General features: G+C 34.2%; 1 protein-coding gene across 1 annotated transcript in view; it reads right to left on the bottom strand.

Moving 5' to 3' along the window:
• LOC116591889 overlaps nt 1–14,632 on the bottom strand; it is a 527,246-nt gene that overhangs the window by 230,599 nt on the left and 282,015 nt on the right. Inside the window, exon 7 of the mRNA XM_032345255.1 lies at nt 11,932–11,980. Within this exon, the coding sequence (XP_032201146.1) occupies nt 11,932–11,980 (49 nt within the window). The remainder of the gene's footprint in view (nt 1–11,931; nt 11,981–14,632) is intronic.

Here is a 14,632-nt window from a genome sequence, read left to right as displayed (position 1 = left end):
ACCAAATCACTTTCTGTTTTTTTTTTTTTTTTCTTTATATATCTTAACATGTGGCAAACACAAATTCAAACTCAAATTGAGAAGTCCAGGTATGAGAATAGATAATTGTTTTGATGAATTGTATGGTTTCCAAAATACACTTTATGTTGTGTTATATCTGGGGGTTCATCATTTTTATAATTTTTAATGTGCTCAAATATACATAACATCATAGAATTGATCACTTTAGCCATTTTAAGTGTACAGGTTTGTGACATTAAGCACATTTACACTGTTGTGCACCCATCACTACTATACCCAGAACGCTTTCATCATCCCAAACTGAAAATCTGTACCCATTGCATAATAACTCCTCATCTCCCCCCTCCCTGAGCCCAGGGTAACCACTGTTCTATTTTCTGTCTTTATTATTTGACTATTCCAGTTACCTCATACAACATCTATTCTTGAATGTCTGGTTTATTTCACTCGGCATAATGTCTTCAAGGATCATCCATGCTCTAGCATGTATCAAAATTTCATTCCTGTCATTCCTGTCTAAGGCTGAATAATATTCTAGCATTTGTATATACCACATTTTGCTTTTCCATTCATTCATTCATCACCATACATCTGAGGGGCTTTCACCACAAAAATGGCTCTCACAAAGACTGCTGCAATCAGCTTAGGTAAGTAACTAATGACCTGTTCCTGCTCCTGTTTTTAGTTCTTACTCATGCATCCAGAATGTTAGCCTTCTTTTGACACAAAAGATCACATTATTATATCTTTGGGGACTAGAATTCAGTAATTCCTTGATTCTTTTATGTAATATCAGCTTGAATTTCATCAGCCAATAAATACAGTTTAACAATTTAACTGCTTTCTGCTGCCCATGCCGAATAATTACATTTTTCTTGCCACCATCCTTGTGACTTAGAACATTAAACTTTACATGGTAATAAAAATTACTTTTCTTATAAAACTAGTTTAAAACTCATCTTTTATATACATGAAATGGTTGGAAAAATTTCAAATTCTTGAATTTTAGAGAAAGAATTTTCATAGTTAAAATATGTTATTTCTTGCTTAATAGCATGTATAAATACTCATTAACATTAATTTAAGCTAATCATATCTGACCCTGACTCTAATCCATAACTTAAAAATATCAATTTTTATAATTCTTTATATACTTCTATGCAGTTTACCAATAATACTTTATAAAAGCAAAAATAAGTATCCTTCAGACAAAGCTTAAAACCTTAGGGTCAAAATTAAGAGATTCTTATTCATATAAGCAAAGGTATTAACTTTACTCAAAAGAAAACAGAAATGATTTCATCCAAGTGGATTAAAGTTATCATCCTTTCATCCAATTATAATGCTAAAATTTTATTTATTGGAGCAAAACTATAAAAACATGAATCATTTATCACATATTTTTATAATTCAGCATACAACTAAGGAATGTAGCATAGCTTATAAAATCATGTAAAAACATGGCATAAGAAAGACAGGACAGAAAATTCAACTACAGAAAATATGATTTGCTTTAATAACTTAGACAATAATCTTTATTTTTATGGCCTCTTTTCCCCACAACAGGCTTGTAACAGTATTAAATCTATCTAGAATCGATGCCTTTTTATATCCTCACTCTTCATACGTGCTGCAGTGTGATATGGATTTGGTGCTGAATAAAAAATACATTTCCCAGATAAATAAACTATGGCACACCCAGACAGTGGAATATTACTCAACACTAAAGAAGAAATGAGCTATTAAGCCATAAAAAGACAGGGAGGAAACTTAAATGTATATGACTCTGAAAGAAGCCAGTCTGAAAAGGCTATATACTGTATGACTCCAGCTGAACGACATTTGGGAAGAGGCAGAACTCTGGAAAGAGTGAGACCAGGGGTTGCTACAGGTGAGAAGAGAAGGGAGGATGAAAAGGCAAAGCACAGAGAATTTTTAGGGCAGTGAAACTATTCCGTATGATACTCTAATGGTGCATTCATTTAATTATACATTTGTCTACATTCACAGAACATGGGGCGCCGGGGTGGCTCAGTCAGTTAAGCCTCTGCCTTCGGTTCAGGTCATGATCCTGGGGCCCTGGGATCGAGCCCCACATCGGGCTCTCTGCTCAGCGGGAAGCCTGTTTCTCCCTCTCCCTCTCCCCCTGCTTGTGTTCCTTCTCTTGCTCGGTCTCTCTCTGTTCAAATAAATGAATAAAATCTTAAAAAAAAAAAAAAAGCAAATTTACAGAACCTAGTCAAGTGTAAGCCCTAACGTAGACTGTGGATTTGGGTTTAAAATGATGTGTCAGTGCAGGTTCCTCAGCTGTAACAAATGTCCCTCTCTGGTGGGACTATGACGCGTCTGTGGGGCGCGGCGGGGGGGGGGGGGGGGCGGAGATAGGAGGCATGTGGGAAATCTTCATACCTTCCTTTCAGTTTTTTTCTGCACCTGAAACTGCACTAAAAAATAAATTCATTCTGCTTCCATTCCAGACTTGGTTCCAGGTAATAGAAAAAGGTGAAAGTAAGTAATCCCAATATTTCTTTATTGAGGGTATTTCTTTCTATTCCCCACACCTAAAGAGATTTCTTTACAGAGCAATCCACAAATTTCTTATTTGTTTTATCCTTCCATGAAACCCCAAGGTAACACCCTTCACAGATTTATATTAAGCTTTTTAATGGAAGTTTCAAAATTCTCTCCTCTTTGAACAAAATCTTCTACAGTGTGAGTATAGTCATATGTCCATAAATTTACTCGGTGACACTTACTGGTCATACTAACGTGTTTTGGCCACGACCTACTGAACATTATGCTGCATAATTTAAACATTTAGCTTTAACTACATAAAATTTTAGAAGTTTGCTTTTAACCTATAGAAAGGATATTTCCTATGGCTCATTATGAGATTTTTTTTTTTAGCTCATTTATTCCTCATGAAAACCATGGAATGCTGGCACGACTGCTATTTTATTTTACAGATTATGAAATTGAGGCTTAGAGACATGAACTGTGTATCTTGCCCGGGGGTTACATACACAGTAAGGAACAAAGCTAAGAAATGAGTGTAGCAATCTGACTCAGGAGGTCATTGGAAGAAATCCTCTGCTGCGCTATAGCAAGATGGTATATAGTGAAGTATATTTTGTGGGCATTTTTCTTCATTTCTGAACTCCTTCCCTAGGATCATCTACTCAGAGGAGATCACCACGCAAATGAGAACCTCATCACAAACAATAACCCAAAGGTCACCTGCGAGTTTTTAGAAGTGCCAAATCTCGGGCATCCTAATACTGAGTCTTCACCTGCATTGTAATGAGATTTCCAGGTGACTCCTATATCCCTTGAAGTTTGAGAAGAACTGACCTAAGGGATCTTAATTTTTTAAGACAAGGAGAGGAAGCAAAACCCTTAATTCTACAGTCCAATGGGTATAAATAAATAAATAAAGTGTACAAGTAATACAAATGTTCTGTAACCCCACTATGTCCAGTGGTTCTACACGAAATGAATCTTACAAACACGTGCATCCCCTCTACCTTTTTTTTCTCCCCACAAATCTCTTTAACTTATTCAGGGACTAGATGATATCTCTTATATTCCAATATCCACAAGAGCGTGTCTTTGTTTGCTGTTTCACTTCCTGTAACACACGCAAAAGGTGGCCTTCCCTTTACTCCTAGAGCAGGAGGGCTTTGGATAGAATCCTTGACATGGTGACACGGAATATTTTCTCCCACTAGATGGCAGTAACAGCAATTTAATAATGCATTTTATAAAGCAATTGCCAGCTTGCCACATACAGACAATGACTCTTTGTGAGGCTTTCATGAATTGCTGGTTTTAATATAGGGAGCAAGGACTTAGTGACAAATTAGAGAACACTTTTCTCTATTGATGTCTATGTTTAAATTTCATTTTGCTTGCTTTCCAAAATTAAAAGCAGTCTTGTTTGCCCATCTCTTACCCTCAGCTATAAGGATCAGCTATTAAGAATAATTTTCACTTGTAAGAGTTTGAAAAAAACACAAGTGGTTGCTAAAATAAGATACTTTGTTAACGTAACTGTCAATAAATTATTTCATTATTCCAGTTTGTGAAGAGATTTTTTCAATGTCTTCTCTATCAAAGACCGTGCATGTATGATTTCTAAGGGCAGAAATTCAAGATTTTCATGAGAAATCACATAAAATGATATTTTATTAACTTTTTCTAATATATTTTTAGAGATCACCACATATAAATACTATATACTATAGAAGTTAAGCATTAGCAGCAAGGAGAAACTGGTTTTATAGCAAACAAATATCCAGATTTTATAAATGCAATTCTATTGACACTCTATTGAGTGTTTAAATATGACTTCTTGCATGCAGAATGTTTTCACATAAATATTTAAATATTTCTTAGAGAAAGGATGAAGTGTATTAATCAAATATAAGCTCCTTTGGGGATATAATTAAGCAACTTCATTGTAATCTTGGTGCTTCCGGGGAGTAGAAAAACAATACACTTACTATTGATCAGGCTTGTCTTGTAATGATCTATGTTAAAACTGTAAAAGCCTTAGTCCAGTGCTTCTCATACTAACTATGGTGAAGAGCCAGACTATATATTTTTTTTCCCAAATAATGATGAACTGATACTTCCAAATTCACAATAATAATAAATAACTAGAAAAATTAAATTTAAAAAACTAACAATCCCATTTTATAGAGTCAACAGATACAAAATAATTCTGCTAATGTTTTATAAAAATTGGTAAATGCTTACTCTTAATTTTTATACTTCGGTTTTCTAATTGGTATCATAGCATTCTCAGGAGGATCTGGCCAGCCCAGCACACTCCATGTAATCCTGCTCTAGACTGCCTCCTCGCAAGTGAGTTCCATCTACTGGGAGTTTAGTAAGATTTTTAAGTAACCAAATGTAGTAAAAACCAAGACTAGTCGGAATTTACCATTGAAAATTTCTAGGGAAGGGGCCCATTTGAAGACCAATCTGGGTGTCTTGTTTCGTCCGACAAAGGTAGACTATTTTATTTTTCTTTTCATATTTGGTTCCTTGGTTCTGGTGGCATACTCCAGTAATTTTGCATTGTGGTACTAGGTCATAGGAAGAATACTTCTATGTCACCACTGGATTTACGTGCAGCCCGAGATGGGGTCTCACAATCGATAATCCCTGACACAGGTAGATTCTTTCCTCCCTGGGGTTCACTTGAGCCGTCACCTAACCCAACCCCTCTCCAACCCCCGACTCTTGTCCTTTTTTCCCTTCCATATTCTCTTCCAGGGCCAGATCTAGATATTAAACAACACCAACTTCTATGATGAGCAAGAAAAGCAGAACCCTTGTTTCTGCCTGCACGATGTGACAGCTTCTAGAAGTCGGCTGAACTGTGTACACTCCTTTGGTAGCAGGATGAAAGGCCAACAGCTCTCTATGGCAACATCTTTCAGAAGGCACTTTTGTGCTAGGCTGATGGCAAATGGGCTTGAATGCATGTTTTTATTTGTGAGGTTTCAGTTCTGTCGGGACATTGTCATATTAGCTTTCTAAAGACTGGTAATTTAATTTTAAGATCATTCCACAAAGATTTATGAAAGCATATCTATATCAATATTGATACATACAGTTTGGAGGTGCTTGGTGTATGTGAAATTAACTTTTGTGACGTAGGTTTTACACTTAAAATCCAAAATGAGTTTGGTGTCAGCTTTTATTAATCTATATATGTCAGCTTAGACTGAATTTCAGCATTAGAAGAGTTCAAAGTTGTCCTTAGATATGTAAATTCATTTATCATTAAATTGGAAATGTTTACTAAAAGACAAATGTTTACTAAAAGACAGTCATGAGGTGAGAGTCTTCCAAAATATTACTAATACCTTTTATGATTTTAAACACTTTATTCTTCTATTTTAGTATACAAAGTATGGGATATGTTGAAATTATCCAGTTCATTTACACACAAGACTGATGAAATTTCCAAGGTATATAAATTAGGTTGTCCAACCTAGATCTGAAAACTGGGACATTTTGTGTATACTATTTCTTCATTCACTTAATAGTCTGCTTTTGTTTATTTTGTTACTACATTAAACATGTATGTTATAAATATCAATCAGTATTTGAAACTCAACTTAAAATTAGCACTATTTGTCATTCTGTCATGCTACAAAGAAAACAACAGTCCCTCCCCCCTCAAAAAAACACAAAATACACACACACTCTCAAAATAAAAAATCCCACTGATTTGTGTACCAAATAAGCCCTGTGTTATAGAGCAGTCCTCAGGAAACTAAAGAAGCAATAAGTTGAAAAACAACTTACAAAAGAACAGTTTTCAATAATATGCCCCTCTCTCTGTACCAAGGCATGGCTTTCAGAGAGCACGGTTACTGTGATGCTTGGTTGTGTAGACATATGTACCATTCCTAGCAAGGGAGACTGAAGCACTGAAAAAAATTCATACAAAATAATAATACACAGAAAAGTCATATCTAAGGATTAGCTAGAGCTTTGAAAAAAATTCATACAAAATAATAATACACAGAAAAGTCATATCTAAGGATTAGCTAGAGCTTTAAAAAGTCAACCTAAAATGAATATATATATATATATATATATATATATATATATATATTTGAGGATCAGATTTTCATAGGAATTCGGAAAGCTTGATTAAACCTCAATTTTAAAAATGTAAATAGAGGGGCACCTAGGTGGCTCAGTGGGTTAAACCTCTCCCTTCAGCTCAGGTCATGATCTCAGCATCCTGGGATGAGCCCTGCATAAGGCTCTCTGCTAGGCAGGGAGCCTGCTTCCCTGCCTCTCTGCCTACTTGTGATCTCTCTCTCTGTCAAATAAATAAATAAAATATTTTTAAAAACGTAAATAGAAATGTAAAAGTAGGTTTATTTTAGCTGTTAGTTTTCTTTAAATTAGGTTATAATTACAACTTATGCCACAACTTGAGAATGAATAAAGCAGTGGATGTTACACATATTTTTCTTAAATGATTCTATGTAGTATTGCACACCCCCAAATCCTTAATGGTTGATTTTAGCAAGGGAAGAGGGTCATATTTGTAAAAGCATTTGAGGGGACCATCATTCTTCCTAAGGGCATCACTTTTCTTTACGTCTTTTGATAATGTTAATGATGATGATGATAATGATGACAAAGAGGATGAAGATATTAGTATTTACAGGAAACTCACTATGTGCCTGTATTGTTTGAAAGATCCTACACACAGACTATTCTGTTGTGAAGATTAAATAGATTATAAATCAAACATCATATATTCAAATCATTCTATTGAAAAGCACTTACAGGAGGGGCATCTGGGTGGCTCAGTCAGTTGAGTGTCTGCCTCTGTCTCAGGTCATGATCCCAAGATTATGATTCCAGGATCCTGGGATCAAGCCACATGTCAGGCTCCCCGTACAGCGGGGAGTCTACTTCTCCCTTTCCTTCCTGCTCATGCTCTCTCTCGCTATCTCTATTGCCATCTCTGTCTCTCTCGCTTTCTTAAATAAATAAAATCTTTTAACAAAGGCAAATAAGGGCACCTATTGGATACAAGTCCAGTCTTCTGAAGAAATACTGCAAGTATTTTAAGTACTGTAAGTATTGTAAGTGCTGTAAGTATTGTATTGTAAGTACTGTAAATATTGTAAGTATTGTATTGTAAGTACTGTAAGTATCGTAAGTATTCAACTGATCTTCCACTTTTCTCTCAGGCTGTTCTTTACACAACAAAGTGAACTCTTAAAACTCAAAATCAGTTGGTATCTTGGATCCATAGCCTGTGATGGATGCCTTCCCATTTGACTTAGAAAAAAAAAAGTCTAATATTCTGAACATGGCCAAGAAGAGCTTATATGACCTCGCCCCACCCTATCGGCCACTTTAGTATTACCAAATATGCCAGGTACCCTCTCCTTGGAAACTCAACTCGGGTTCTTCACCTTGCCAGGATATGCCTTCCTAGATATTAGTGCATAGCAAGTCACTTCTCAGATGATACTAACTCAGAAAAGCCTTTCCCAAACTAAGATAGATGATACTCTTCCCCTAATTTACCACTTGATTTTATTTTACTCCACACTATTCATCACTATCAAAAGTAGTATGACATTTTTTATTTATTTGGTTGTCGGTTAATGTCCACCTTTCCTCTCCCCCATCACCACCACAAGAGTGTAAAAGCCTCACTTGTCAGGACTTGTGTTCACTATGTACATAGTGAACACAGCAAATGTTTAATAAATAGTGGTAGATATTGAGTAATTCTTGAATTGGATCATTGAATCTTTCCTGTCAATTTTCTCTTCATGCATTAAGTAGGCTAAAACTGCCTGATCCCCAATGTTAACTCCCAATGTAGGCTCAATGCTAAAAAATACATACCCTCACACAGAGACTTCAAACTTGTGAACTTGAAAACCTTTTTAAAAGCAATGGGTAGAAGATATGAACAGACACTACTCCAAAGAAGACATACAAATGGCTAAAAGACACATGAAAAAATGTTCATCATCATTAGCCATCAGGGAGATTCAAATCAAAACTACATTGAGATACCACCTTACACCAGTTAGAATGGCCAAAAGGAACAAGATAGTAAACAACAAGTTTTGGAGAAGATGTAGAGAAAAGGGAACCTGCTTACACTGTTGGTGGGCATGCAAGATGGTACAGCCACTTTGGAAAACAGTGTGGAGATTCCTTAAGAAATTAAAAATAGAGCTTCCCTATGGCCCTGTGATTGCACAACTGGGCATTTACCCCCAAGATACAGAAGTAGTGAAAAGAAGAGCCACCTGTACCCCAATGTTCATAACAAGAATGGCCACAGTTGCCAAACTGTGGAAAGAACCAACATGCCCTTCATCGGACGAATGGATAAAGAAGGTATGGTCTATATATACAATGGAGTATTACGCCTCCATCAAAAAGAATGAATACTCAACTTTTATATCAACATGTATGGCACTGGAAGAGATTATGAGATTATGCTGAGTGAAATAAGTCAAGCAGAGAAAGTCAATTGTATGTTTTCACTTACTTGCGGAGCATGAGAAATAACATGGAGGACATTGGGAGATGGAGAGGAGAAGTGAGATGTGGGAATCAGAGGGGGAGACAAACCATGAGAGACTGTGGACTCTGAGAAACAAACTGAGGATTTTGGAGGGAAGGGGGATGAGGGTTGGATGAGGTCAGTGGTGGGTATTAAGGAGGGCATGTATTGCATGGCATGAAGCACTGGGTGTGGTGCATGAACAATGAATTTTGGAACACTGAAAAAAATAAAATTAAATTAAATTAAAAAAAAAAGAAGACATTTGCAGCACATAAAGGTGGGAAAGATTAGTGACCAGATTATATAATGAGGTTTAAAACTAATTATTTTAAAAATCCACTTTTAAAAAAATTGGTGAAAGATGCAATTTAGACAGATGGAAATCTACATGCTTAGTAAAGATAGAAAAGAAGTACTCAAGCTGAATAGAAATAGGAAAATTAAGGCCATGATGGGGTTCATTCTCAGGCACAACAGATTGGAAATTTTTTAAAAGTCCGGTAATACTGAGTATCGGTGATGATGTGGGCCAAAGAGAATTTTCATAATTGTTTCATTAAAAGTGGAAGCTGGTACAAAAAATAAAAAATAAGAAAATAAAAGCATGATCTAGCTTTGTCATACTGTTGTGTTAAAGTATACATTTCATAAAATAAAAAGATCGTACAGTCAAAAGTCAGATGCACCTATCAGTATGGAAGATATATCAGTATAATATATAGAATATATAAATATATAATAGATATATCAGTATATATGTAATATATTTAAATACTGAATATTACATTATAACATTTTATATAATATATATGTACAGCTTTCTGATGACCAATACAATTGTAAACAAATTGCTTAATATTGTCATTAATGAATGTTATTTACCCTCAAATATGATTTTACTATGTTTATTTTCCTCAAATTATGTTCATTTGTAAAAGTCTATGGCTTAATTTATGTTTGCTCTTTTCATGCTGTCTAATCTTAAAAGAGAATCCTGAATACTTTCACCACTAAAGATAGTAAAACAGCAAATCCATCCTCTAATTCATTCCTTTCTACTGAAACACAATTTTATAATGTGATTCTTTTTTCATCAAACGCAGTGTCAGAAGAATGCAACCATTACCTTTTAGCAAAGCAGCATGTATTCTACTGTAAGGATCAGATATTGTTGGGGATGGATGACCATACACCACAGATAGAGGAGTACAAGAACTCATGTTTACTGAATTGTTATCCACTTCATAAATCTTGATATCTGTTCTAACATAGGACTCAGAGTCCTTTTCATGACTATCAGAGCTGGAATGAAAATATGCTTGAGATGTGCCATTCATGGCAATATGGGTACTTTCTAATTTATGGCTGTAATAGACAAAGGACAGTGAACAACCAGATTTTTATTTTCTTTAATTAAAAGTTAGCGTGGCAAAGTATGGCGTACTGTGCATATTAACCTGAAGGGATAGCTATAAAAAACAAACTGAAGAGTTATGCTCTTGGTATTTTGTTTATAAAGACAAACATCAAAAACAAAAATACCTCTTCCTAACAAAAGAGATGTAAAAATATGCATCTGTGCTTTCTGAGGTGGGAGAAACTCATGTGAGTGAGGTAGAGCGGCACCTGGTGTACGTGGACATGGTCTACCTCAGGAAAGGGGATGGACACCAGGAGGAGGAAAAGGTTAGGAACTTTCTCTTTATAGGAGTCTGTTGTGAGTTTTACAACATATTGCTTTTATAAATGACATATCAATATAATTACATATATTTAAATGTTTGTATATACTTATATAATTTACTTATATGTGCTTACATAATTTATTTAAATATATTACATATTATTATATACTCATATGGTATATTATTACATAGTTCTAAAACCTGTAATGATATATTACTATCTAACCACTTGATCTCTATGTATGTATGTATTTGCGGGTTGCACACACACACATATGTATTTTTAAATTCACCAGTTTTGAATTTGACATTGTTTTTCTGTGTTTTATGACCGAGGCTTTGTTAAGTGCATTTTTGGGTAGAAATCTTATAAACAGAAAAGTCTATTTTCATGCCAGAAGAGGAAGTAAATCTACTACATTAAAACAATACTTTATTAAAGTGTTGGTTAATAATTTAGCCAGAGCAGATATTTTAAATTATTCTAATGAAAAATGACCAAAGGTAAAATATTCTTCCAGTCTGCTGTGTAGGATGTATGTCCATTTCAGAAGAAAACATGCGGATGATCAAAATAGTTTATTATAAATATGAAATGTAGTAAGATTCATGGTTTGAAAGAGCAATGGCAATATTTAAATATGAAATGTTAGTGTATGGTGTTGGATCATCTAACTCTAGTAAGGAAAGAAGGCTTCTTATCATACCTATCTCATTTGGTGTAATAAGTAGATGTTCTGACTGACAAAAGTTTAAATCCAACATAAACATTAATTATTTGCAGCACAGCAGAAGATATTATTGTTGCTCTAAAAACAGTTAAGTTCATAAGCCTTTGCTCCAAAAGGAAAGATTGTTTCAGGGGGGAAAAAAGGATATTGAATTAGAAGGGAAATACTTTGTTGACTTTTCTCAAAAATAGGACTGGACTACAGCCTGCCAAATCCAAAAATTATTGACTAGCAGAGTTTAGTTAAAAATATTTTGGCTTCATATAAAAATATACTTTGAGTTCTAGGGGTTTTTGCTCACATTCTATGGCTGACACTACTGTACAAAATTAGAAGGGAAAAAATTGCCAAATACGCTGTCATACATTTTAGTACAACATTAAAATGATAAGTCTTTCAAATGATTAAGACTTACTGCTTTGTCTGCGTCATCTCTTTATAGGGCCATTGTAATCCTCGATAGCCTGAAAGGAAAAGAAATGAATCAAGACGTGGTCATCATTAAAAATTTCCATACTTTGCTAAGAGTAGAACTTTAATGTTCTTACAAAAAGAAAAAGATAAGTAGTGAGGTAATAGATGTATTAATTAACTCTGTGGGGAGAATCCTTCTCTACTTGGTATGTATGTCGAATCACCACAATGTACACTTTAAATCTCTCACAATTTCATACATAGTTATACTTCAATAAAGCTGAAATGTATAAAGAAAGTCCTGAACTAACACACATCCAAAATGTTCATTTTACATTTATTCAATGAGAGATCTTAAAATAAAGCATCCTCATTAAGATGAGATGTCTAAAGAATTTACATATTTCACTATAAATTCTGTCAGCTGGAACCACTTTTCCTATAATAAAAATAGTCATTCTCTTGGGACCCCTAAAAAGTATTGCACCATAATAGGATCATTAATATCAATAAATTACTTTGCTTGGAATAATCAATCCAACTCACTGTATTGTGCTTTCTAAGTTTGGAAATATATGACTCCCAAAAATAAAAATTCACAGGAATCAAAATTAATAAAAATATTAAAACAGGTCCAGCCAAACTTAAGTTTACATATATTAACTATGAAGGCAAATTGTCCTCCTATTGTTATTGTTATTTTTTATAAAATATCATAAATTAACGTTAGAGACAAAAGGTTGTCACATGGGTAAACACATGAAATACCACCAATTAATTTTTAAACATGTGTAAGTTTATAAACATAATTTTTTGAATCATAGGGATTATTAGTGGAATGATTTTTTAAAAGTAATATTTTTAAGTGTTAATATTAAAATACATTATCATAAATTACATCTACTATCTCTAATTTTAATACTAAAGACACTACTCCAGGTTTTTAAGAAAAATTTTTAAATCAGTCTTTTTATATGCTTTACATACAATGAATTTCCTTACCAATCTTATTTGCTGTCAAAAGCATTCAGAAATTAATTTATATAAAAAAGTAAATAAGAAAATTTGAAATGAGGTGAGGATTTGAAGAAACATACTGACTGATGAGGTTTTACAAATTATACTCCAACTCTGTGAGAGAGAATCTACAAATATTAACAAAATGATTGATGGGCTGGTCCAGTTTTTCAAACAGCAGAATATTCATGTAGGCTGTAGAAAGAATGTTTTCCTTCATTGACCTAGTTCATTCACAGTTGGCAAAATCTTTGGAAACTAAACCATTGAGGAAGGCCAGTATCCTTTCCAGACCATGAAAATGCAGAAAGAGGACAACAGAATCTAAGTTTCTAACCCAAATTTTCAAGATTTTCATTTTAAGCTGACATAGTCTCTCCCTTTCCCTCCCTCTCTTTCTCTGTGTTTTTTTAAAATTTTTTGGCTTTAAAAAAACCCTACACAGTATATAAACAGTTCAACAATATTTTTGTTTGTTTGTTTAAGAAGTACAGCTAGTTATTTATCTATTTAATACTAAAGTGAGTACAGAAATATGGAGAACTTTATGAAGTCCAATGTAAACTATTAAAAATCAAGTACTATTATATTTACATTTGTGAAGTAAAATAATGTATGGCCAGTTTTATGGTTTTTACACTCCTTGTAGAACAGAAAGGTAAGTAAACAAAGATCTAAAATTAATTCTGTTAGTGCCTATAATTTAGTTTAAAATACTCCAGTAGGTACAGTATGAAGTACAATAGTTTACCTGTAACTTACAAACTAGAAAAAACATTAAGATTTGAAGAATTCTAGCTAAGGACTTTTAGGTTATTTAGGATTTCAAGTTTCTTAATCAATAGTTTGAACTCCAGGGGCAACAATGACGAATGTTTTGAATTTGCAGATATTGCTCTGTGAAATTATACATGGGATAGGGTGGTTGATAATTTACAAAGAATGTGACACTTTTTCGTTGGTGAGACAAGTGGGCTCCAAGATATATGACTGGCTAGAAATACAGGGCAATCGTCTCTTCACTCCAGGAACACATGTACCAATCCTAGTAGAAGGCCAAGAGACTAACATCTTTGACACCTGAGATTTGGAATTCTTTAATTTGTCACCCACTCCCCAATTAAGATGCGCCTCCTTGGCCTCGTGCTACCAGATGGCTCGTTGCTCCTGTCACTGAAATACTGTTGTGTTTGCTCAACAGTGTCCCTTTTTTACATGTAGCATGCTGAAAAGGACAGAGAACAGAGACTACCCCAGATTATTAGAATGGGCCGTTTGGTGGATTTTATAACTTATTGTTAGTAATAGTTTGTATGTTCACAGAAATTGGTCTGTAACTTATCTGGGTTTTTTTGTTTGTTTGTTTGTTTGTTTGTTTAACAAACTACCTGGTAGGAAAGTTTTAAGAGAAGAGACATATAGTGTCTACCTATCTTTTATTGTCAAGATGAAAATATGGACAGAAATCCCTGAAAACTGTTGAAAAAAAACAAAAACAAATTATCTTCAGTCAGATCACAGTATTCATCTATGGACTGGAAGATAACTCAGGTCCAGTTTTGCTACAGAAAATAGGTTGTGCTACAATAATAACCAATCTCCATTCTAGTGGCTCAAAATTACAAAGGTGTATTTGTCACTCATGCTAAATGTGTATTACAGATTGGCAGAGAAGCTCTGCTAAT

Source organism: Mustela erminea, chromosome 1, assembly GCF_009829155.1.
Source record: "Mustela erminea isolate mMusErm1 chromosome 1, mMusErm1.Pri, whole genome shotgun sequence".
NCBI classification, from domain to species: domain Eukaryota; kingdom Metazoa; phylum Chordata; class Mammalia; order Carnivora; family Mustelidae; genus Mustela; species Mustela erminea.
This window is presented reverse-complemented; position numbering and strand designations above follow the sequence as displayed.